Source organism: Schistocerca serialis, chromosome 1, assembly GCF_023864345.2.
Source record: "Schistocerca serialis cubense isolate TAMUIC-IGC-003099 chromosome 1, iqSchSeri2.2, whole genome shotgun sequence".
NCBI lineage: Eukaryota > Metazoa > Arthropoda > Insecta > Orthoptera > Acrididae > Schistocerca > Schistocerca serialis.
This window is the reverse complement of record NC_064638.1, coordinates 970468038-970494843: the sequence shown is the minus strand read 5'-3', so window position 1 is coordinate 970494843 and position 26806 is coordinate 970468038. Positions and strand designations below refer to the sequence as shown.

Sequence of the window (26806 nt, the reverse complement as noted above, 5' to 3'; positions counted from 1 at the left end):
ATGACCGCGACCCCAACTTGCGTATCATATCAGTTACATTCGCACCCCTATTACGCGATAACACAAAACGAGCTGCCCTTCTTTGCTTTTTTTCGATGTCCTCCGTCAATCCTACGTGGTAAGGATTCCACACTGTGCAGCAATATTCCAGCAGAGGACAGACAAGTGTAATGTAGGCTGTCTCTTTAGTGGGTTTGTCACATCTTCTAAGTGTTCTACCAACAGAGCGCAGTCTTTGTTTTGCCTTCCCCACAATTTTATGTATGTGGTCTTTCCAATTTAAGTTGCTCGCAATTACAATTTTGAACATGGCCGATAATACAGCAGCCGTAGACGAAATTTATAATATTACTTGAAAATACAGCTCTTCAGTTGCACAGGTAAAAAATTTTCAACTTTACCTAGGTCGCAACTGCTCTAAGGCAGCCTTCATCAGTGTGATGCTGCTTACAGTGCCGGCCGCACACGCGACCCTTAGCGGCGCGTCTTAATCAAGTTGTGCATTCCTAGGAAAATTTTATAATGTACAAATATATTTTTATCTTTAACGTGAGCACTGTTGCTCTAAACCATTTCATAACTATTTACTCTATGTAATGTAAAAATTTTTTTTACTTCTGATGAAGGCTGCCTTAGAGCAGTTGAAACCTAGGTAAAGTTGAAAATTTTTTACCTGTGCAACCGAAGAGCTGTATTTTCAAGTAATATTATAAAATTGTTCGTAATTGTAATTCCTGATTTCTTTTAGTACCCATATGGATGACCTCGCACTTTTCTTTGTTTAGTGTTAATTGCCACTTTTCACACCAAACAGATATTCTCTCTAGATCATTTTGTAATTGGCATTAATCGCCTGATGATTTTACTAGCTGGTAAGTTACAGTATCGTCTGCAAACAATCCAAGGGGCTGCTCAGATTATCACGTAGATCATTTATATAAACCAGGAACAGCAGAGGGCCTATGACACTACTTTGCGGAATGCAGATATCGCTTCTGTTCTACTCAATGATTTACCGTCTGTCACTATGAACTGTGACCTCTCTGAGAGGAAATCACGAATCCAGCCACACAACTGAGACGATACTCCATATGCACACAATTTGATTAATAATATATAAAAACAAAGATGAGGTGACTTACCGAACAAAAGCGCTGGCAGGTCGATAGACACACAAACAAACACAAACATACACACAAAATTCAAGCTTTCGCAACAGACTGTTGCCTCATCAGGAAAGAGGGAAGGAGAGGGGAAGACGAAAGGAAGTGGGTTTTAAGGGAGAGGGTAAGGAGTCATTCCAATCCCGGGAGCGGAAAGACTTACCTTAGGGGGAAAAAAGGACAGGTATACACTCGCACACACGCACATATCCATCCACACATACAGACACAAGCAGACATATTTAAAGACCTTTAAAGACCTTTAAATATGTCTGCTTGTGTCTGTATGTGTGGATGGATATGTGCGTGTGTGCGAGTGTATACCTGTCCTTTTTTCCCCCTAAGGTAAGTCTTTCCGCTCCCGGGATTGGAATGACTCCTTACCCTCTCCCTTAAAACCCACTTCCTTTCGTCTTCCCCTCTCCTTCCCTCTTTCCCGATGAGGCAACAGTCTGTTGCGAAAGCTTGAATTTTGTGTGTATGTTTGTGTTTGTTTGTGTGTCTATCGACCTGCCAGCGCTTTTGTTCGGTAAGTCACCTCATCTTTGTTTTTATATATAATTTTTCCCACGTGGAATGTTTCCTTCCATTATATTGATATCATCAATTTGATTAATAGTCGCTTGTGAGGAACGGTATCAGAAGCCTTCTGGAAATCTAGGAATATGGAATCGATCTGAGCTCCCTTGTTGACAGCACTCATTATTTCATGGTAATAAAGAGCTGTGTTGGTTATGTATCAATAAGTCATTTTCTTCAAGGTGATTCATAATGTTAGAGTATAGTATATGCTCCAAAATCCTACTGCAAATTGAGTTCATTGATATGGGTCTGTAATTAAATAGGTTACTCCTATTTACTTTCTTGAATATTGGTGTGAACCATGCTACTTTCCAGTCTTTAGGAACAGAGCTTTCGCCAAGTGAGCTGTTGTATATAATTGCTAAGAAAGGTGCTATTGTGTCCGAATACTCTGAGAGGAACCGGATTGGTATACCATCTGGACCAGAAGACTTGCCTTTCTTAAGTGATTTCAGTTGTTTCGCAACACCTAAGATATCTACTTTTATGTCACTCATGCTAACAGCTGTTCTGGTTTCAAATTCTGGAATATTTACTTCGTCTTCTTTCGTGAAGGAATTACAGAAAACTGTATTTAGTAACTCCGCTTTAGTGGCACCATCATCGGTAACATTACCATCGCTATCGCGCAGTGAAGGTATTGACTGTTTCTTGCCACTGGTGTACTTTACGTATGACCAGAATCTCTTTGGGTTTTCTACCATAATTTGAGACAATATTTCATTGTGGAAACTATTAAAAGCATCTCGCATTGACGTCCACACTAAATTTCGAGCCTGCGTGAAACTTAGCCAGTCTTGGGGATTTTGCATTCTTGTGAATTTGGCATGCTTTTTTCGTTGCTTCTGCAACAGTGTTCTGACGTGTTTTGTGTACCATGGTGGATCAGTTCCGTCTCTTATTAACTTACGCGGTATGAATCTATCTATTGCTGTTGATACTGTATCTTTGAATTTGAGCCATATCTGGTCTACACTTACATAATTAGCTTGGAAGGAATGGATACTCACTCATAGGAAGGCATCAAGAAGAATTTTTATCTGCTGTTTTAAATAGATATATTTTGTGTTTATTTTTAGTGGTTTTGGTTGATATGGTTTTGAGCCTCTCTACAATGACCTTGTGTTCACTAATCCGTCATGATGCTCTCTATTAGATCAGGATTATTTGTGGCTAAGAGGTCAAGTGTGTTTTCGCAACCATTTACAATTTGTTTGGGCTCATGAACTAATTGTTCAAAGTAATTCTCAGAGAAAGCATAAAGTACAATTTCAGAACATGTTTTCTGTCTTCCACTGGCTTTGAACATGTATTTTTGCCAACAAATCGAGGGTAGATTGAAGTCTCCACCAATTATAACTGTATGAGTAGGGTACATATTTGTAATGAGATTCAAGTTTTCTTTGAAGCGTTCAGCTATTATATCATCTGAGTCGGGGGGTCGGTAGAAGGAGCCAATTATTATTTTGGAACAGCTGTTGAGAATAACCTCTACCCATAGTAATTCGCAGGAACTGTCTATTTCAACTTCACTACAAAATAAACTATTACCAACAGACACAAACACACCACCAACTACTTTATTTAATCTATCCTTTCCGAACACGGTTTGCGTCTCTGTAAAAATTTCAGCAGAATTTATCTCCAGCTTTAGCCAGCTTTCTGTTCCTGTAATGACTTCAGCTTCAGGGGTTTCTATCAGCGCTTGAAGTTCTGGTACTTTTCCAACACAGCTACGACAATTTACAACTACAATACCAACTGTTGCTTGGTCGATTCTCGTCGTTTCTTTGGCCTGTACCCTTTGAGACTGGAGCCCTTTTTGATCTTTCCCAAGACTGTCTAACCTAAAAAACCGCCCAGTCCACGCCACACAGCCCCTGCTACCGTTGTAGCTGCCTCCTGTGTTTAGTGGACACCTGACCTATTTAGTGGAACCCAAAACCCCAACACCCTATGGTGCAAGTCGAGGAATCTGAAGCGTACATGGTCACAGAACTGTCTGAGACTCTGATTCAGACCCTTCTCTCGGCTCTGTACCAAAGGTCCGCAATCGGTCCTGTCGATGATGCGGCAGATGGTGAGCTCTGCCTTCACCTCTTCTAGATTTATTGAGTGCTTTATTTTTATGGCAAATGACACACATTCTCAAGATGTTTTGTAATCGCCTTTGCATGTTGTTGAAGTAGCAGTACTCAGCTAACGTTTTTGCTCATTTAACCACACCAAATGCCTCGCAGCTTTAATGAGCGTATAATACTAATTTTGTCCACTGATACATGCCAAATGCATTCCAGTTGAAAGAAGGGCAGCTCATATTGTATTACCGTGCATTTTGTATTGCTGTGAAATAGGGAGAATGTGTCATGAATATGATGATTGACTTGGGGTGGCAGTCTTCAAACCAAAGGCATTTTTCACTGTGTCAAGGTCTTTCACAAAATTTCAACCACCAATTTTCTTCACCGAATGCAGAAGTACTTCTTTGGCGCCAACCTACATAGAGAGAAATGAACGTCGTAATAAAATAAATCAGAGCTTTCAGGAAAACATTTAAGTGGTGCAGTGAGCCCTCACCATTTAATTGCGAATTGCAGAGCAGTCACGTAGATGGAGATCCAGTTATAACTGTTGGCATGTCATTGTTAGAATAGGAGATCATGGTTAGTGATTGTAATGTTGACTCCGTTTTTCCATCACTTCTCTGTTGAAACCTCTCTTGTATGCCTTATCAGTGTGGATTCTCTTCTTGCAACTCAGCCATGTGGTGAAACATGTCTAAGAAATATCACTAATAACATCTGGCCTTTGATCAGTGAAACCTCGGCATCCTGGTGAGGTTCAGAATTTAAAAGGCACTTGGTTCTTATCTTCAGGTATCTGTGGTGATAAGGCATCTGCAGTTAGGTTTTACTCTGTGTTGATGTAAAATGTTTCAGAGTCGTACTCTTGAAGATATAGAGTGCACATCTAGTGAATCCTGGGTGGAGCTGCTTACAATTCAAAAGATAATTTGAAGTCTCGTGATCGACGTGATGTATGTACAGATGGTAATGACAGCAGTGGAATGTGCACGAAGTGTCTAATTTAGTCACTGGGTGGGCCAGTTCGTATGTACTTTAGACTCGGGTAGCAGATTATGTCGTACAAAAAGTAAGCTGTCCATTGATTTCTTGAATTTACAGTAGACTGCATCCCAAGCCAATTCCTGAAGCATCTGTCACAAGTCTGAATTCTGTGTTCATATCAGGATGGTACATTTTGGGAGTACTCAGCTCCCTCTCGATGTCTTCAACATCTTATTAGCATTTGTCGTAACATTTGCATACAGTACACTTCTTAGTAAACATTCCAAGTGCTTCATTTTTTAGTAACTGGGTTTCCATGTTCCGTTGATAAGTTAGAGACTCCAAATCAGTTGCTTTTTGTTATGTACTCTTGGAAAATTTCTAATGGCACTGACGTTCTCTGAATCAGGCACAATCCTTCCACTGATACTACATGTTCTAAATACAGTAAATTCCCATTTATCTGAAATCCGCTTTATCTGAACAGATTTTCCCGATTTTCACAGCTTACATTGGCGATGTTTGACGCATCGTGCAGCTACGCTTCTGGCTAGCTAGACTGACATTTTACAGTTTTCAATTAGTTTGCACTTGGAGCCATGCATTCGCTGGTCTCTCTGCTAATCAGTGCACTGGCGCTCAGTTCGTGTGTGTGTGTTGGTTGAAGTTTTGGCGTATTTCTTGTTCGTACAGCATGGTTTCATGCCATTGCCATCTATTAGAACTCCTTGGAAGTACAGTATGTACAGTATTGCTCTATGCAGCGCGATATAGCCCTGTCGAAACCGACAATGAGAGTGCGGCGCCAAAAACTTTCCGCCTGTTGTCGGTACACCAAATGAAGCCGAGCATTTAGCAGTTTATCAGTGAACATAAAACGCAATGTTATTTTGCTGTGTGGACTTTGGTGGTACAGGGGAGAGGGGATAGATGTATCGAATGTTCTCATTCGATGGCTGCCACAGTCTGGTTTCAAAAGTCAAAAGCTTTGTCTAGAGCGCCTCATGTGGTCTCAAGTCATGCGTCTGTCTGTTTTCCATTTAACTTTGTGTGCTTGCACTACATGCTTTAAAATGTCCAGAGAAAAAAGTGGCCAAAAACCAAGAAAGAATCAGTCAAGTGTCGGTAAGAAAATGCTGAATGTGACTATGGGCGCGAAACAAAAAAAGAATGTCATCTAATTGGAACAAAAGCTTCACACTTTGCAGAGAATTGATGCTAGTGAGTGACCCGCAAAAGTTGCTGCGGATTTGAACGTTGGTAGGAATACGTTTACTGATTGGAAGACAGCTCGATCAGAAATTGAAAAATTTTGTTCCATCCAAGTGTCAGGTAGTGCAGTGAAATCTTGAAAAACAATGAGAAAATGTGCACATCCTCTGTTAGAAGAGGCCTTATTTTTGTGGCATGAACAAATAAGAATCAAAAGTGTGCCAATTTCAGGTCCTTTACTTCATCGAAAAGTGATGACTTTTTATGAGTTGATTGAAGGAAAGGAGCAAGAATTCCTTGGAAGTGATTGCTGGCTGGAATGGTCCAAGAAGCGGCATTACATTCATGAAATTACTATCACCGGCGATACATTATCCGGGGATGTAGCCGCAATTGCTGATTTTAAGAAGAAACTGCACACAATCATTGACGGAGGAGGCTATACTGGCAATCAGCTTAACAACTGTGACGAAACAGGGTTGAATTACAAAATGTTGCCAAAAAAAATCCTTGCCTCTAAACAAGTAAAAAACGGCATCAGGTTATAAAAAAAGTAAAAAAAGAATTACTGTCCCCACATGCAGTAATGCCACTGGCAATCATAAACTGCGGCTTACTTTCATTGGCAAATCCAAAAAACCAAGAGCATTTAGATGGCAACGGCTGATAAACCTTTGCCATTGTGGTACACGGATCAGTCTAAGGCATGGATGAATGGTGTCATTTTCAAAGAGTGGTTCCAGGCAGACTTTGTTTCAGCTGTAGAAAAATACGTGGAGGAAAATGGACTTCCTTGAAAAGTGCTGCTTCTTGTGGACAACACTCCTTCTTACCCAGATGATCTACAAGATGGGGGATATCAGAGTTGTGTTTCTCCCACCAAATGTCACATCTGTCAACTGTTGGACCAAGGTGTACTCGAGACGATGAAAAAACATTACAGATGCGAGCTGCTGGAATACTTAATTGGTGCGATTGATGCTGAAGAAGATTTTGTGCAAGCTCATAAAAAATTAAGGTTTTAAGTGTCATTCATTGGAATCTAATTCCTCCAATTTCTTTCGTTAGGTCTCGGAAAAAAAACTCTTAGATCATAAGGCAACTCTGGTGAATTTACTGGAGAAGCTACCAGGTTGTGAAGACACAAACCTCAAAGACGTTGAAGAGTGGATGGAAAATGACTTTTTTGATTTGACTGAGGAAGAAATCATCCAAATTGTGACCAATCAGAAAGTGTCAGAAGAATATGTCTCTTATGACGAAGCAGAGAAAAAGATTCCTCACACAATCGGTTACGAAGTGATCCAAACCGCCCTGGAGTACATCATCTAACAGGAGGAGGCGACTTATCCTGAAATCGTTTGTTTCCAATGTTGGAGATAAATTGCCACAAAAAAAGTTTCTCAAGCCAGAAAACAAGAAAACCATTACAGTCTTTTTTTCCAAAAAAATAAATTTTAATGAAGTGTTCTAGAACTCCAATGTCCACAAGTTAAAAGGTTTATTTTATTTTATTTATTCTCTCTCTCTCTCTCTCTCTCTCTCTCTCTCTCTCTCTCTCTTTCTCTCTCTCTTTCACAGTTTTGTACAGTACTTTATTTTTTGTTCAAAAGAGTAGGTAATAAAATAAAAACTCCCGTTTTTTCCTGCTGCCAAATAAGACGTATTTTTTTCTGTAAGAATGCAAAAGAAATGAACTTTGTTATTCATCATTTAAAAACTTTGAGTTTTCAATCATACTTTGGCACCTTTTTAACATGTCATCACAATTTTTTCAGTCAAAAACAGGCTTATTCACAACCATATCCATAACATTCTACATACCATACGCACGTTTTACGATCATATTTTGCAGTATTGATGCAATTCAGGGTGTTTCACTTGTGAAAACAGGGGGACTTGGTTTATCTGAAATTTTCGTTACCGGAACCAGCTGCCGTCCTAATCATTTCGGATAAACGGGAGTTTACTGTTTGCCACATTATTCTATTTGCTCTCTTAATTAGTTCAAATTGTTCTCCCCAAGTCTCCATTGCAATCAACAGATCATCCATGTAAATGTTAACTTTCTTCAGTAGGTCATCTAAAAACATGCTAGTGTAGCAATGAAGATTCCACCAGGAAAATTCGAGTCAATGGTAGTACTTGAAATTGATAACTGTGCCCTCCTGCGATGCCGGGGACTAAAATAGTCCCACGGCCCTTCCTTGCCTGTCATAAGAGACGACTAATGGGAGTCTTTTATTGAGTCAAGTTTTTTACCTTGATCTTATGACTATTTTCCGACTTTTGAAGGTTTTTGCTCCTTTCACTTTTTCTTTTTATCGCCTTTTCCCTCACATTTTTTTGGGTTTTTAAATTCTGGTCCTTTTTTTGGGTTTGACCTCCACATTCCCAATTTTACCGAAGTGCGGGCCATTTGGGGAAGGACACCTTTCTGTGGTGCACTACGTCTACACTGAGCACTTTTTCCTTTTGCACCTACCAGTCAAGTGGATCTACCTCTGCACCCAAAATCCAGCATGGCAGCCAGTCCATTGTGGTGGGATTGTCATGTACCCTAACAACACAGGGATCGAACTGTGACGCCTGAGCTGTGACCTCTCTGTGGCAGCCGAGGAGTTGGTGCCTGTCCACTTTGGGTTACCAGGACTCTGGGCAATGGCTACTATGCTAGAAGCCTTTGCCTTGTCAGGTGGCACTCACGGGGAGAGCCTTTGATCGGACTGAGTGGCATTGTTGTGGATTATCCGCAATGAAACAAATTGAACTTAATGGTGGCAGTGCCACAGTTAGGAACAGTGCTTTTAATGCAGAAGTTTAAATCGTACAGCATTTCTGTCCATGACCGTGCCCCAAGTAAAGAGCCAGACAAGGAGAAGTGGAAAGGGAAAGTTTGCTGAGTTCTTGGTTTATTCCCACACTGTCAGCAGCTCTTTTGCTTCAGCGAAGCCAATGTTTTTAATTGAAAAATTGAAGATTAGTTTAGGGAGGTTGCGGCAATAGAGAAGATGAGCAATGGATGTTTGCTGATGAAACATCACATGCCATCCAGTCACAGGCACTTCAGGCCTGTGTCAAGTTAGGTGATATACCAGTCACCATTTCTCCTCGTAACAAGTTCCACAGAGTTCAAGGTGTTGTCTTCCATTGGGACCTAACACATCAAACTGATGAAGAGCTGCATATTAATCTGGTGTGGCGTGGAGTCCATTTTATTGGCCACATCCAGAAGGGACCAAAGGATAATGAAATGTTTTAGGTGTCAAAGGTTCGGATACATGTCTACCCGCTGTTCTAATGAGGCTATCTGTAGGGCATGTGGATGGGCATCCCATGAGGGCAGTTCTTGTGACCCACTCCCTCAATGTGTCAACTGTCCGGAACTGAACTTTCCTCATTCATAGCAATGCTCAGTGCTCAAGAGGGAATAGAAAACTCAAGGATATAAAATGTCTGACCAACTGCCTCCCCGAGATGCAAGGAAAAAGTTTGAAAGATTTCATCTGATTAATAAGGTCTCCAATTTTGCGACTGTCATGGCACAATCCACTCCTCACACAATGAAAATGTCTTGCATGACACCTCCAGGCTGTGGTCTTATTCCAGGGCCTGCTTTCAGTTGGGGCAAGAAGCATCAACTCCTTCATCCCCTACATCTATAGCAGCGGTGGTTCCCACACCTTTGGTGTAGCCAGAGATGACTAGTCATCGTCTGGCATCAGGGATGAGGACTCCTCTCGAGCTGCCTCACTCTCAAGACAAGGACCAGCAGCCACAGGTCTGGGCTGAGGAAAAGTACAGTCCTCTTCAATCCCAGAAGATAAAATGGGGAAATCTTCACAGACATCTAAGTTTCTGAAGGATAAGGAGGATAAGCAGAAAAGTAAACTACTTTCTGAGGCTTCAATATTTTGCTCCCCAGCGCTGCTGCAGTTGAGCCTATGCACATGGATGATGGATCATGCAGCTAGGTGGGCCACAGCCTGGTAGCAAAGTAATCACACCCATATTTTCCATTTGCCACTTTCTCAGACCTGACACCAGTGCTGCTTCCATTTGACTGAACTCCATCATCTAATTGCTACTTATTTCCGTAATTGGCACAGCGCTTCAGGACACATGGTTTACAGCAACATATCTCCCTGCTCTGAAAAACTATCACCCGTACTGTACCAATTGCGTTAATATCGAGAGGGCATCTGTTGGGATCCATACCTTCATACGTGAAGATATTTTCACTGAGCAGGTGCCCCTTACCTCTGCACTAGAAGCTGTGGATGTTAGTGTCTGTCAGTTCGGATGACATTATGTAATGTTTATCTACCCCCAGACAGATCTGTATATTATCACAAGCTGTTGAGAGTAGTAGCACAGCTCCCTGTCACATTCCTCTTTATGGGGGCTTTAATGCCCATAATCCTTTGTGGGGCAGCAACATTACATCTCACAGAGGCTGAGTACTAGAACATCTCCTTTCAGAATTGAATGTCTGCCTACTCTCAACACTGGAGCTGCAACCCGTTTCAGTGTGGTCCACAAAATGTTTTCAGCTGTTGATCTCACAGTTTCCAGCACAATCATCTTACCTCCATTTCAGTGGTGCATCCATGGCAATCTTTGTGACAGCAACCATTTTCCTCTCATTCTCTCCCTCTCCACTCACAGACATCTAGAACATGCTCCATGTTGGTTGCTGTGGAAAACTGATTGGCAGTCTTTCTCCTCTGCAGCCAGTTTTGGAGCTGGTTGTGTGATGGATATTGACAGATTGGTACAGGATATTATTGATATTATTACTCACACTGCAGCAGCATCGATACCCTACTCCTCCGGCTCATCCTGATGACTGCCAGTACCAAAGTGATCTGAAGACATAACCACACCAATCAGGGAGTGCTGCAGGGTGCTTCAGCAGCACAAGTGCTATCCTTCTATGGGTAATTTAATAGCATTCAATACTCTCTGCGAAACCATGATTTTTAATAAAGAAAAGGAAGCAGGAGTGATGGGAGCAGTGTCTCAACTATGTGATCCCACACCTGTCTCTACTATGTGATCCCACACCCAATTGTCCCAAGTATGGACTAACTCAGTCGCATTGAGGCCATTCATCACCCATGACGCTTCCTGGCATCCTTGTCAATGGTAATATCTGCACTGATCCCGTAGTACTTGCCGAATGTTTTGCGGCACACTTCGCTGAAGTGTCCGCTTGCAGAAATTACCATCCTCATTTCCTGGCCTGGAAACACCTAACTGAGCACTGCCCGCTATCTTTCCATGCACACAGCTCTCTATCATACAGTAGCCCTTTTAGTGAATGGGAGCTTAACTGTGCTTTCACAGAGTGTTGCAATACAGACCTTGGACCCTACAAAATCCACAACCAAATGCTCAAACATCTCTGAGCCAACAGAATGACACGTCTCCACTGGCGTTTTAATTGCATTTTATGGGAGGGAGTATTTCCCTCTCAATAGCGGGAAGGTATTATTATTCCTGTCCTGAAACCGGGAAAGGACCCACATATTTTAGCCAATTACCAGCCAACCTCTCTAAAAAAAGGGCAGTGTAAGCTATTAGAATGAATGGTCAACTGCTGTCTTTGTTGGTGCCTTGAAGCCGGAGGGCATATATCACGATTCCAAAGTAGCTTTCTGGATTTCTGGCCTGCCACAGATCATCAGATTCGTTTGGAATCCTCAGTGCTCAATGCTTTTGCACATCGCCAACATCTGATTTCTGTGTCCTTTAACCTACAGAAGGCATACGATACCACCTGGCGACATCACATCCTCTCTACACTGCATGAGTGTGGTTCCCCCGGGCAGTTTACCCATTTTTATCCAGAATTTCTTATCTCCAGTTTTTTCGGGTCTGGACAGGTTCGACTCTCAGCAACCACTATGAGCAGGAAACTGGAGTCCTCTAGAGATCGGTTCTGTGCGTAACACTGTTTGCGATCAATGGTATCGTAAATGCAGTGGCCCCGAAGTCTGTCATTCACTGTATGTGGATGACCTTTGCCTGTACTATGCCTCTGCAACACTGTGTACTGCTTCAGGGAGCTGTCTGGAGACTCCTTGATTGGGCCATGAACCGCAGCTGTCAATTTTTCCCTACAAAAACATGAGTTATGCATTTTTGTCGACTCTGGACTGTGCACCCACACCCAGAAATTTATCTTGGTGACCATTACTTGAAGTTGTTGACACTTTCCAATTCTTAGGTAGTCTATTTGACCACAAGCTAAAAATGCTGCTGCACGTCTGATGGTTCAAGGCAACTTGTGTGAAGAAACTGAATGCTGTCCATTTTCTTAGTCACTCCTCGTGGGATGTGAACCGCACAGTTCTGAGATTTTACAGAGGGCTGACTTTATCCTACTTGGACTAAGGATGTGTTGCCTATGGGTCTGCAGCACCATCCGTAATGAGTTTGCTGGACCCTGTTCACCACACTAGCTTGCGGTTGGCAACGGGGACCTTCTGTATGAGCCCTGTCGACAACCTTCTGGTGAAAGCCTGTGTCCCACTGCTGCTAGTTTGACGATAGCAGCTCCTGGCAAGTTATGCACCCCAGTCTGTTGGATGCCTACCCACCCATGTCACTCGACACTGTTCCACAACCAGCACTTTAGACTGTTTGTAAGTCACCCAAAAATGGGAAGACAAGCTGGGATCTGACTCAATTTTCATTTGAAGGACTTCCAACAGCCTCTGTTAGTCTGTGTTCATACAGCTTCCTCTCGATATCCTATATGGGCTGGACCATGTCCTGTGATATGGATGGACCTCTTTGTGACCCCAAGAAGGATGCTGACCCTACATTTCTCCGACACGTGTTTCTTTCAGTCCTTCACGATTATTCTAATTCTGTATGGATGGATCGGAAGTCAACAACAGGGTCAATTATGCTTTTGCACATGCAAGAGGACATGAGAAGCACTCTCTGCCAAGTGCTTGCAGAGTTGGTTGCCATCTCTCAGGCTTTGTGGTATGTCAGATCCCAGGCCAAGACTAACTTTGATCCCTAATGATTCCATCAGTTGCTTAAAAGGCATAACCCTGTGCTACCTAAAAATCTTTTGGTTGCAAACATCCAGGACCTACTGGCTGACCTCTACAGCTCTTGAAAGATGGTGAGCTTCGTCTGGACACCAAGCCACATAGACATTCCAGGAAATTTAGTGCTTGGGGAAGTGGAATGGCAGGCTACTATAGCCCAAAACAAGTTGAGATCGATTAATGGGTTCACAAAGGTGTGGCATACATCTTTCCAGTTCTCTCAGAAAGATGTCATTGCTGACTACACATTGGTCACATGAGGCTCACCCATGAGTTCCTTCTGTGTCAGGTGGATACTCCTCCATGCAGATGTGGTTGTGTACTGATGATTGTGCATGTTCTTATTAAGTGCTCCCTGCTGGCCGATCTGCGGCGTGCTCTCAGCTTGCCTGCCTCACTATCTTAGGTGCTCGCTGATGATGTGGGGGCGAGAGCATCTCCCTCTGGCGGGTACCCACGAAGCAACCACAGATTTCTTTCTTCCGCTGTCACCTTGTTGTGCTTTTAGCCCCCTTTGTATGATATACTGTGTGGTTTCTCTCTTACTTATTGTGGTACAACTACTCTTACACCCTTTTAAACTCCTTGACTTGATTATATAGTTTGAGCAGCCTAGTCTCCATTGTTTTCACATTTTACCTTTTGACATGTTTCTCTCACCATCAGGAGGCACCGATGACCCCGTTGTTTAGTCCTTTAAACACATAATCATCATCATCATTGATTACTCTGATCTGCAAATCTTAACACAATGAATATCCATGAATCCTTCTCTAAATCAATTTGCCAGTATGACAACATATATCAATACTTGTAAAGTAATGAATTCCATAAAATTTTTGTATTTGGTCTTCTAAGTTATCGGGTCTAGTTTGTATTAGGATCGAAATTTTACTAAGCGCTCTAGCATATAACGCAAGTCTGACAATGTTTGAAGAGTTATTCGCTACCAACACCAGATTTTATGTGGGCTTCTATTTTCAGCAATAACAGTCCTTTCCAACATCTGGTATATCTGGCAGTTGGTCTGATATAGGTTATCAGGTAAGTTTGCATCTGAAAATGTTTGTTTGGTATGACTTTGAGTTTACACACACAGCCTTGTATGGCACCTGTTTTATCCTGAAACACATCTGCATTCTGCGAGATATGGTTTTAAGCTCTTCTTTGTTTACTTTGTGTATATTCACGCATCTTGTTGTCAAGTGCTTTCGTGCCATCTGCACTCAATTCTAATTTCCCTACAAATTGACGTGATGATATATCATTGGTGCCTGCCAGTCTCACATCCACAGATTCGTATCCTCTTTTCCCTCTATTTGCATTAGTGATTTACCTTCAGCAAAATTAGTTCTTCCTCCGTCATGAACAGTCAACCACTAGATCCTCAACTACTAAAAGTATGTATTCCAGGACCTTGCCACAAGTTTCTAATCACAACTTGTGCATGAATCTTGACGCGACCTGTGTGGTTACCTACTGCATCCTAGATCTTGATGTTGCTCTTGGTAGTGTCAGAATTTCTTTGTTCTTCTTCCACTGATTATACCTTTTATAGAAAACTAGACTCATCTCTGGTCCACCATCTACCACTGCTTCTACATTTTCTCCATTGCACTTGATGGCAGTTTGTCTCAAATGCTGTTCCTTAGTTGGTTCCTGAAACGAAGTTTCTCTTATTAGTTTGCTGTTCTGGTGCCTAATAACCTGGATCTTCCTCTCGTTGACACAATTCCGTATGGCCACACCAGCAGAACTTATGTGTCTAGCTGTTGTGTTTGCCAGTCTTATCGTAATTCAGTTGGTTTCCTGTGTCAGGTTGCTAGTTGTTATGGTTCAGTTTGAATCTGCCGTTCCTCTTGATTTATTCCTGTCCAGTTTTTTTATAACATATCCTCCTCTGGTTGTCTAGGTATCTATGGTTCCAAAGTCTTCTTTAGTTAGTTGTGCGTTCACTTTCTGTTTCCTATATGGCATGTGTAACATTCCATTGTGCACTACGAACACCAAATCATTCCGTCCTCGTGCGCGACATTTCACATCTCCCAGTTGATGTCAACAAATCTTTTTCTTAGATCTGTCCTCGAAAATACGCTTGCTGTTTGTTCCCATAAAAAGTGCATTGATTATCTTTTAAAGTGTCCAGAGAGTCTACAGACAAGAGGACTGTTTCGATATCATTGTCTTTTACTGTTAATAGCTTCATCCTGGTCAGTGAACAGCCATTTTTCAAACTTTTCATGATATCGGTCTGCGGAGTCTGCTGTTCCCAATATTCAGCCTTGTTCAAAAAATTTTAGAATAGTGCCGGAGACTGCCCTGGCATACATTAAATAGTTCTGAATTCAGTACTTCTTTCATAAATTTTCCCCTATTTCCAAGGATCCTATTTCTGTAAAAAATGTTTCTCAGACTGGTTGTTTCTATTGTAACCATCTGCAGCTTAGCCCACAGTGTAGCATCTCCCTGCCTAAAACCTATTATAAATTTAATTTTTGTGGCTATAAATCCAGCTCTGGGGAAGCATTCCATGAAAAGCTTTTGTGAACATGGCTGGATGTAAACCTTTCCTTCCCAGTGCGAATGTCACGAATTGGCAGTGCTTCAGCATGCTATTGTAGTGGGGTACTAGGATGGTGCTTGTAGTTAGGTACTCCACTACAGGTTGTGGTGCCATTAGGTAGATTAGCCAGGTGGCGGGTTTCTGGAGCCAAGTGGGTGTCTGCTGCTGAATCGTAGAGGCAGTGAGTGTACAGTATGATACTTATTTAGTGTGTGAGCTACAGTGAATGTATTATCATTTTGAGGCGGTCATTGGCCAAGGTTAGACATCAGCTCTGGGTTGTGGAAAACATGCCGAACTCAGCATGTGGCTGTCACTGGCATGGGCAACCTGCAGACTGCAGCGTGGTAAGATCTCGTCATCGGCACTTCAGCAGGTGGAGATATTCAAATGGAGGCAGCATTCAGCTATGACAGGCACTATTGAAATCAGTCACGTCAGATAGTTTAGAGGCGGCGTCCAGTGCAGAACCACTGGAGCGTACCAGTTTGAATCAATGTGGTAGGCGGTGATCACAACTAGCAGAAACAAATTCGCAGTAGTAGTGTGCCCACACAAGGCAAGCCAGCAGCAGCACAGTGTGCCTGCACAGAGCAGGCAGCGACTTGGCAGCTGGTCAGACTGTGGACTTCAGAATAGGCTTCCTGGTGTTGGCAGCAGTCGGCCAGGAGCTGCCCCCCCCCCCCCCCCCCCCCTCCTGCTCGATCACACACACACACACACACACACACACACACACACACACACACCTGGAAGGGGCCAGTTAGACTCTATGCAACATCAGACCTAGGCACATTGTGTAGTTCTGCAGCTAGAGTGGAAGCTAAGTGACTGATCTCAGGATGGTGACCAGTGTAGAGTACTTCGCATAGCTGGTGGCAGGTGGTGACCACTACTGCTTAGTTACATGTGGCAGTATTTATGTAGGCTTGAGCCACCAGTGTTTTGCCAGGTCAGCACCCCATGTCACATAGGACATGGAGGTGTGTGGTGGTGGCCCATGACGTGTGGTAATGCTGGTCGGTGTTACTACAGCATGTTTTCTGTACTTCTGCTGGGTTAATGATGCAACCCCTGATGGAGGCGGTGCGATTCAGAAGTATAGTAACTGTGAACTGTGTAGCCTAGGTAGTGGTGCCTGCTGCATCAGCCCTGCCTGCCATAGCTTCTTGCAAAAGAACACCTCAGTGGTCTCCTTGTGCGCTTCTTCCCTGATATTTCTTGCATCAAACAATGGAGATGTTTTTCAGTAACTCAGTCATGCACAATAAAGGAACCCATGGCACAACATGCCTCCCGTCTATGGAAGATGCAGCCCAGTGAATCACAGCTTGCTAATGGTTCTGGAAAAGACTTGTTACACAATTCACATTATGATGTATTTGTACATTCCTGTCAAGTTTTCCTTTTACCAGGAGTCAACAAGGAGGTGGCTTCCCTGCCCTCCCTTTGCAGCTGGAAGGGACCACTTAGATTCTGTGCAACATCAGGCCTAAGCACATCCTGTAGTTCTGCAGCTAGAGTGCCAGGTTGAACTACAATGTTAATGGAGGAAAATTTGATAAATTTTTGTTTTATCCATCTCATTCGCATGAATACTCAATTTATTGCTCCAGTTGTTACCGGTTACAGGCTGACTCACCCATTCTCAAACAATACACACTGTTATTAACCATGGACTAGTTATACAAGATGCTGCCAAAGGTATGAACACCTTTTTACAGGTACGTTGAACTGTGAACAACAATTACTCTACTGTTACACCCACCCCCCCTCCCCCGCCCCAAGGGGCACCACATCTCTTTTGTGAGTACATTTGTGGAACGCACAGGGCTCCAAGCTATTGTAGCCTCTCTTCTCTCTCAGGGTGCATTTGCTTCCCCATATCTACTCTTTCTCATCCTAGGTTGGGCCTCTCCTGCCTCCTCCCTCCTATTTCTCCCTTTTTGTTTTCTTGTATGTCGACCCGCCTATTCCCTCGGTTATGCTATTCTTTTTTGATCTTGTGTCGTGTTGCCACTCTCCCTTTCCTTTCTTTGATCCACCTTGGTATTTGATCTCCCTTTCTAAATTCTGTTTCCATAGTGTGAGCCATTTGGGGAAGAACTCCTTCCCTATCATCTATGGTGTGGGTTCATCCCCTTCTCTCCCCTCCTTCCTTCCACCCTCCCCCTTCCTTCCCACCGTTAGCCCTCTCCCCCCCCCCCCCCCTCCTTCCTGCTAGGTCACCAGCACCTGTAGCCATAGCCAGTCCATGTGGTGGGACTGATATGCATCCCATCTAGCTGAGCCCTCTGATAATGTAGGGATCACACGGGTGGTACATGAGCTGTCACTGCCTCATGTATGCCTAGGAATTATTGCTCGTCTTTTTGGGGCTTCAGAACTCCATGCAACAACCACAGAGGCAGGTGGCCCTTGTTATGGGTGGTACCAGGACAGGTGATCTGCACACAGTGTGCTAAGCTCCATACCTCTGGCCACTCTTCTGTAGCTGTTTCTTCAGACAAGAATGGTCCTCTTTCTCTGCTCCTACTTTTTCTTCCTCTGCCCTCCCATCCCTGGCCACCCACCGGGAGGAGGGCCAGGCTCACCACCTTGGGTCGAAACCCTTTGCCTGTTGTTTGTTTGTTCCAGAACAAAAGGAGAGACTTCTGCCACTACTAAACCTACCCCTTGCCCTCTCTCTCTCTCTCTCTCTCTCTCTCTCTCTCTCCCTCTCTCCCCCCCCTCTCTCTCCCCCCTTCCTCTCCCTCTCTCCCCTCCTCCCCCTCCCCCTCCTTTTTTTGTGAATGTGTTGAAGATAAGTTTGATGAAGTTGAATTACTTAGTAAGATGCAGACTGTTTCTCTACTGATTAAAACCTCTTCTTCCAGTCAGCCAGCTTCCCTTTGTATTTACAAGGCTTAGGAGACATCCTGGTGAGTATTACTCCTCACCAGCCCTTAAATGTGACCCAGGGCATTACTTTCCACAGGGATGTCATCCTTCAATCTGACGAAGAACTCAGAACGAATTTGGAAGCATGCGGCGTTCATTTTGTCCAGAGAGTCCAGAGAGGTCCTGAAGAAAATCACATTGATAATTAATTTCGAGAGATCTTCTTCGGTGGTATTTATCATTTATTCAAACCTCGAGGCCCACCCAATATCCCATGTAGTGTTGTCACCTTCCTCTCAATCAGGGTCCAATCTTACATTCATGCCACTCCATTCTTACAGGTGATGGGCACTGATTCGGTACAACGACTGCTTCTGTCCTATTTGACATTCATGTGGCCTCTTGTACTATTCTCATCCAATGGAACTGTGGTGATTACTACTACTGTCACCTTCTGGAATTGCAGTCTCTTCTTTCTCTTTACTCTGTAGCTTCTGTTACATTGCAGGAATCTTGTTTTGTGGATACTCATTCGCAAACTCTTTGTGGTTTCCAATCCTTCTGCTGGAACCAGGTTGATTCATTGCGAGCCCATGGTGGTGTCTGTACGTTGATCGATACATACATTGTTAGTTCGTGGGTTCCTCTTCATATTGCTCTGGAAGCAATGGTTGTTCAAATCCATTTAGACTTTGCAGAAATTATATGAAGTCTTTATCTCCCCTTTCCAGACTGACCTCCTTTGCTTCCTGCTCTTCTTGTTCTCCTTTGACAGCTCTCTCCCCCTTCCTTCTCCTTGGGGATTTTAGCACCAATAACCCTTTATGGGGTGGTACTGTGACCACTGGCCGGGGCAGCATTGTTGAAGACCTGCTGGCAGAGCGTAACGTCTGCCTCCTCAGCTTTGGAGCCCCCACATTAGTGTGGCACATGGCACTTTCTCGGCTATTGATCTATCCGTATGTAGCCCTGGGTTCTTTCCCTCTGTTCAGCAGAGGGTTCATCACGATTTCTGTGACAGTGATCATTTTCCAATTGTCTTACCTTTTTTGCAGCACACTGTCCTGGATGCCGTTCCAAAAGGGTCTTTACTAATGCAGATTGGGATGTCTTTTCTCGGCTGCCATCTCAAGTGCTCCACCACACGACAGCATTGATGAGTCCATACAGAGTTTGACTGATGCCATCCTTTTAGCAGCTGCTTTGGTGATTCCTTCTTCCTTGGGTTCTCCCCAGCAGAAGGCTGTCCCTTGGTGGACTCCCGAAATTGCTGTGGCTATTAAAGACTGCTATCGTGCCCTCCAGTACTACAAATGATGTTTATCCCTCAGCCATCTCCTAGCCTTTAAACTGCTTTGTGCCTGGGTCTGTTATCTTATTAAATACCAGAAAGGGTTTTGTTGGGAATAATGTCATAGGCTCACATACTCCCTCTTCACAGGTATGGGCAAAGATCAGGTGCATTTTTGGCCACTGTGCTCCTGTAGGTGTCCTGGGAATTTCCCTGAATGGTGTTATCCTCACCCGCCTGGTCTCCATCATTGAGCATCGTGCTCACCATTTTGCGTAGGTCTCAATATTGATCCACTATCTGCCTGTGTTTATCTTAGGAATGACTCCATTTATCTTTCGTTCCCTGCCACTTGGAGCTTTATAATGTGTGGGAATTCGCCAGCATCCTTGCTCTCTGCCTCAACATGGCCCCTGGACCAGATCGGGTGCACGACCAAATGCTTCAAAACTTACAGTGGCTAGCCAACATGATATACGTGCCTTTTTTAACCATCTCTAGAGTGAGGGGGAATTCATTCCCAGTGGTGAAAAAGTGTCATTATTCCGGTTTTGAAATAAGATAAACATCTCCTCAGATGGACCGCTATCATCTTATCAGTTTACCAATTTCCCCTGCAAGTTTGTTGAATGTATGGCGAGTTGAAGGCTGTCTCGGGATATTTTGGCTTCAACCCAGGATAGTTTTCACCAGGGCTGCTCTGTTGCACATAATCTTGTTGCAGTCTTCTTCGATCTGCATAAAGCTTGTGATACCACATGATGCCACATTAGTGGGGCCACCGTGACCCACTCTCAGTTTTTAACCAGAACTTTGTTTCATGTCGCTTTGACAACTAACGCGGACATGTTGGTCACACCTCTACGCTCTTCAATACCTTAGCAACACCTGCTGGAGCCTGGACCACTCTACTCTGGTATGCCTCTGCACAGCATTGGTCCAGTCTCACCTAGATTATGGGAGTTGCACGGCATCACCTTTGATGTTACAGGTGCTAGACCTGACCTGATACACCTTTGTCAGGCACAACTGGCAACTAGTGTCTTTCAGACTGCATCTGCTCCATGTTTTCTGAACTCAGCATTTCCTTGTTTTACCTCTTCTCTGCACCTGGTAACTTACACATCCGTGGTGCATCCCTTGTCCACTGCTTTCTCTTGACTTACCACAAGGTCCAAAAGACTGCTCATCCTGAGGCCCTCTGCTGCCAGTTCTTCTCCATTCTCGGTGCGTTTTGGGGTTCAGAAGTAGTCTATTCTGATGGCTCAGTGGTTGCTGGTCTCAATGGCTTTGCTGACATTCATTCAGGATATATTGGACTCTGCTCCTTGCCAGATGGTTACAGTGTTTACACTGCAGAATTGCTAACCATCTCTTGTGCCCTTTAGCATATCTGTTCCTGCAACAGTGACTCCTTCCTCATCTGTAGTGACTCCTTGAGCAGTTAACAAGCTCAAGACGACTTTTAGCCCTTGGCATCCCTTGATCCTGACTATCCAGGATTCATTTTTTGCTTTTGAACAGTGCCAACATTCCATGGTCTTTGTCTGGACCCTGGGTCATGTTGGGATCCCAGGGAATGAACCCACTGCCAGGCTGGCCAAATTGGCTACTGGCAAGCCAGCTCTTGAAATTGGTATTCTGGAATTGGATCTTTGATTGGTATTACACCATCAGGTTCTAAGGATTTGGAATATGGAATAGCATACTCTGACTTTGCCGAACAAACTACGGGCTATAAATGAGGCCATGAATTCGTGGTTGTTCTTGATGCATGGCTCTCGCAAGGACTGCATCGTCCTTTGCCTGCTCTGCATTGGCCATACTTGGCTGACTCATGGTCGTCTCCTCCATTGCGGGAATAAGCCTCACTGTCATGGTGCCTGTTTCACGTTAGTCCACATTTTGCTGAACTGTCCTAACCTAGCCCCCCTTTGGCGGACTCGTAGTCTTTCTGACTCGCTACCCGTGATGTAACCAACTGATGCCTCAGTGGCTGGCACTGTTTTGCACTTTATTTGTGAAGGGGTTTTTACCTCTCAGTCAGAGGGAGACTGCCTCAGCCTTTTTCGTCCCATTGAGTGGTTGCCAGGATGCTCTGTCGCCTCCTCTGCCCCTAACAGGCAATGGCTCTGAGGACTTCATGGTTCGCCCCAGCTCTCACCCTGACAGCTCTTGCTCTTCTTCCCCCTTCTCTTGTGTTCTGCTTGATTTCTTCTTCTTCTTCTTCTTCTTCTTCTTCTTCTTCTCCGCCTCCTTCCCCTACACTTCTCCCACCCTGTCTTTGTTGCTAGTCTCTTCTGGATATTGTTGGGTAAGCGGTGGTTAGGGGGAGGGGGTGTATCCCCCATCGCACTTTGTGCTTTATGGACCTCTGTCTGCACTGTGGATGGGGTACGTCATCCACTGTTCTTCCTTTCTCCCCATTTTTTTCCTTCCTTGTTCCTTTGTCTAGGCTTTTTTGACCCTCAGTAGACATTATAGTTTTATTTCCTTGTATTCTGTACACTAGGCCCTCCTTTGGTATGTGGTTTTGTTAACTTGCCTGTTTCAGGTAGGAGGGACTGATAATTTCATAGTTTTGTCCCTTTAATTATTAAACTTACCAACCATCTGCTGTTACACCTGAACAACACAATGACATTTCGTGTTCAGATGTGACAATAGACACGTAGGCTATCTTACAAATGAGAGTACTTGTTGCTCACAGTTTGACTTCTTTGTACAAAGCTATTTGTGCCTTTTGACATCACATTGTATTACTATAGTCCGATCCATGAATGACGATGGTTCACACATGTTCAAATGAGGATTGCATTGCTGACGATTCTAAGTGACAGTTGCAGTACGCGTATGTGCGTGCTCTCTGCTTGAAGAAAGTGTATGTCCTGCAAATTATGTCTCTCCCTTGTGTATGAGGAATGTATAACTTACAACCCCCATCAGTGATGACAACTCACAACAAATGGAACAAAAATTCGCTAAACAATTATCTGCAATCACGTTTAATGCACACATTAGCTATGGCATTCAGAGCAGAGCACTCAGAACACTACTGAACGCTTATTGGCTGTCGGAAAATGTGAGACAGTAGGTGCGCAGAACTAGCCTAAACTCGACCGCCATCATTTGTGACACCAACTATATTTATGGTTGATAACAAGGTGTGGAGTTTGAGAATGGGGATGTCAGCCTGAAACCAGTAACCACTGCAACATTAAATTGTGTGTTCATGCAACTGAGACGGACAAAATTTATCAAATTTTCCTCAGTACTGTACGGTTGCATACCTATCATGCCAGCATGCCTCAAATCAGTAAATGCATTGTTACTTCGCTGTGTACCAAATTAATCTCTATTTACTAATGTTTGGCCCACTCTAATGGTATCTGCTGTACAGGGAATTCGGTTAGGAGAGTGGTTCTGTGCCTTAGATGGACTTGGGGGGGGGGGGACTGCAAAACTCTTTCCCTCTAATTCCCGTAACAAATAATTATGTAAAGGTACGTTTACACTGCGATTTGTATCGGCACATGTATGAGATACATGTATATGCGACTTTGCGACATGTATCGCGACTTGTATGAGTTGACAAGTATCAACCTCATACATGTATGAGCGTGCGTTTACACTGGTTGAGATGTATCACTGTGCGATAGCTTCCGACGACGATTTGGAAGATTTCACATTTTTATGTGATGATACACTTGCTCTTTTAGAAGATGATAGGAAGAAAAGGCGGAGGAAGTGTAGATGGTGGCAGAGAGAGTTTCTCGCGAATTAACGCTAAAGGATGGCGCATATTTTAGAAATTATGTTAGGATGAGTACGGAGGATTTCCGCGGTTTGTTATCACTTGTGGCACCTCTTGTGTCCAAAACCAACACAAACTTTCGGGAAGCGATTCCACCAGAGGATCAGTTGGCAGTAACACTCCGTTTTTTGGTCATTGGGGATTCCTCTTGAAACGAAGTTTTCATTACACAACATTTGCATTGTCGCGCGATTGCTAATGCCAACGTCTCACACACGATTGTCGGCATTCGTTGTCAACATTATCACGCGAGGCCGCCGGAATAATAGCAAAAAATTGATATACGTGCCAGATGCATGAAAAAATTATAGAATGTATTACATAATCTGATATATATAAAACTTTTACCTTCACTTCTTGGCATAAAACTTGCACAATAGCCTCGCAAACACGAAGAATAATGTTGCATATGGCACTTTTTGATGTTCTATGCAGATACATTAACGTCGAAACGATAGTCGGCACCTCCAAAACTCAAACAGCCGCCAAAGAGCCTGGTACTACGCATGCGCTAATCGTCAAAATAAGCGGCAGGCGACAAGATGACAGGAAATGATAGTACTGCGCATGCGCGAGCTCTTCAAATGTCGCTCATACATGTCGCGTATATGGCCAAAAAGCGATATACAAAATGTATACGCGACATGTTTGAGCTCGAGGGTCTGCATACAAGTTCCGTGAATTTTTGTATGAGGTGATGTATCGCGACATGTCAAATTGACATGTCGCTCATACATGTAGCGATACATGTATCCCAGTGTAAACGTACCTTAACAGCAAAATAGCCTACTCAATCTCTCATTATTGACATTTGTTCTTGTTTATCTGGTGTCTTTGTTATGCACTGTTTTGGTACATCCTCAGTACCTTGTTTTTGCAACGAACCTTTACCTTGTGTTTCCCCAGGAAATTTATCCCTATAACTGTAGTGATACATAGCCCACATATGGTACTGAGGTACTGCCACATACTTTACCTGCTTCGGTATTAACCACAGGTTGAATCCTTTCCGTGCAGGTGCTATGCTTTCCTGTACCTTTTGGCACTCCATCATGTGAATTGTGCCTTATTGAATTTGCACACAGTTTAACTAGTTAGTCCTTTGTAAGAGACTAACCTTGAAGCAGCACATCCCCGACAAGTGTTTTCATCAGAAGGAACATCGTTCCACAAAGCTTTACCCAAAGTCAACTTTGTAACCACTTTACCCTTTTGAGTGAGTAATTAGGTACACAGCAAATTAACGATGAATCTGATGCACTACTAATAACTAAATGTGGCGACATTGCCTGTTTAACTGCATGTGCCAAAATAATTAATACCATCAATAACTTCTTGTGCAACCTTTGCAATATCTATGACAAAATTATCATCCACAGCTATATTCTCAAAGACACAAGAATCATTGGCACATGTACTTCCCTGTCTATGTCCATCCAGGAATACACCTGTCACAAGTGCTGTTTCCTACGTACAACATCAATAAGCTTCCAATGCAATAGATACCACCTTGGATCACATAAAAAAATATAAATAAAATACAGATTGCTGCTTCTTACAGCGGAACAGGTAACTGCAAAAATAATTTTTACGTCAGACCACAGATGTCACAGGTGACGGCATGATCGTCATTGGCCTATAAGTGTCATGGAATTGGCAGTGTTATTTCTTCAGTGGGGTGTTTGAGGGTGATTTTGTTGCTGATCAGCAAAAGGTTGAATGACTGCACGCCTAATGCGTTTGTTCTGCGGTTGCCTAGTTGAAAATCACAGGTTAAATCTGAAGGTCGCAGGTTAAATCCTGTAATTCTACAGGTGAAATTTATTTCTATTCCAGGGCTACTTCTCAAAGTTATATTTGGAATAAATAAATTTAATTAATAAAAAGTAATACTTACAAACATTTTTCTTGATTTAGTGTTTGAATGCAGGCAGTATTGCAGTAAAAGCTTTCTGATGAATTTTGGAGTTATGCATCACATAGTTTACACACTGATCACATTCCATGCTGTGTGTTACTATGTTCTACAGCTCATTTGATGTGGATTATGAATGAAAGTATTTCCATGTGCAGGTACAACAAGAAAGCTTTCATATTCTCCTCAGTTTCTTTGAATTTAATCACTCAGTTTACTGACAAATGTTAAACACATATTGCACCAGCTCAGCTGTAAATAACAAATAGTTAGCTCTTAGAAGTAGATTGGGTTAATGTTCAAAGTTCTATTGAAAATTTGACAGTAGCTGTCTCAGTATTTTGTTTCCTAGTGGTTGTTTCTTTGTGGTTGTTGAGCACTTGCCAACATGGTCATAGTGATTCTCTCTGTTTCCTGCTTATCAGATACTAGCAACAGTATGAATAAATTTATCCAACTGTAAACAGTTCCCTATGAGCTACAGTGCTACGCTTGTGGATGGTATTACTTACAGTGTTGTTTCCATCCTTCTTTGTGACGTATTATTTGCTGTTTTTCCTTAATAGGAAATTATGAAGCAGATTTCATAAATCTTATCACTACATCAGGTAATGGAGAGTCCTGGTAGAATGTAAATAACTGAACTCACCAAGCATTTAGTCATTGAAAGGGACATAGAAAAGACAGCCTTGTTTTTGTGGCTTTCTATGACTTAATACTTCCACCAATCAGTGAATTCTTATCACTAAATCTATTGGCTGTAAGTTACTGTCCAGTATGTTTTCTTATGTAGTACACTAGCATTTGCATTTTACATAGCCTACAGAGAAATAAACATAGGAGCATTAATCAAACAAAAAGTTTGGTGATCACACACAATTTATGAAATGCTTGTGATTAATTGGCAATGGTTGGTGTGTACTATCATCACATTTTTTTAAAAAATTATTATTATGGTCTACTTTGCAGGACACATCTACGAGAGATCTGGGTTGAAGGACAAGATTTCATCACAGCAGTAATTCCAGCTCTCAAAGACTCAGCATTACTTCACCCTACTGACAATTTGTTCATTGATGTGGTACCAGTTCCACCACCAAAAACAAGACCTGTAAGACAAATCATGCTTTTACAGTAGACAGTTAGTAATTTTTCCTGGTAGAGTAATATTAGAAATTCACCATTGTCAGAACAGAAGCAGATTTTGGTCACTCATCTTCATTCCTTCCTTCCTTCCTTGCTAATAGT

General features: G+C 42.9%; 1 protein-coding gene across 1 annotated transcript in view; it reads left to right on the top strand.

Annotated features, from left to right (window-relative positions):
• Positions 1 to 26806, top strand: part of LOC126412913 (DNA-directed RNA polymerase I subunit RPA1) — a 298986-nt gene that overhangs the window by 64265 nt on the left and 207915 nt on the right. The window contains exon 7 of the mRNA XM_050082804.1: positions 26528 to 26669. Within this exon, the coding sequence (XP_049938761.1) occupies positions 26528 to 26669 (142 nt within the window). The remainder of the gene's footprint in view (positions 1 to 26527; positions 26670 to 26806) is intronic.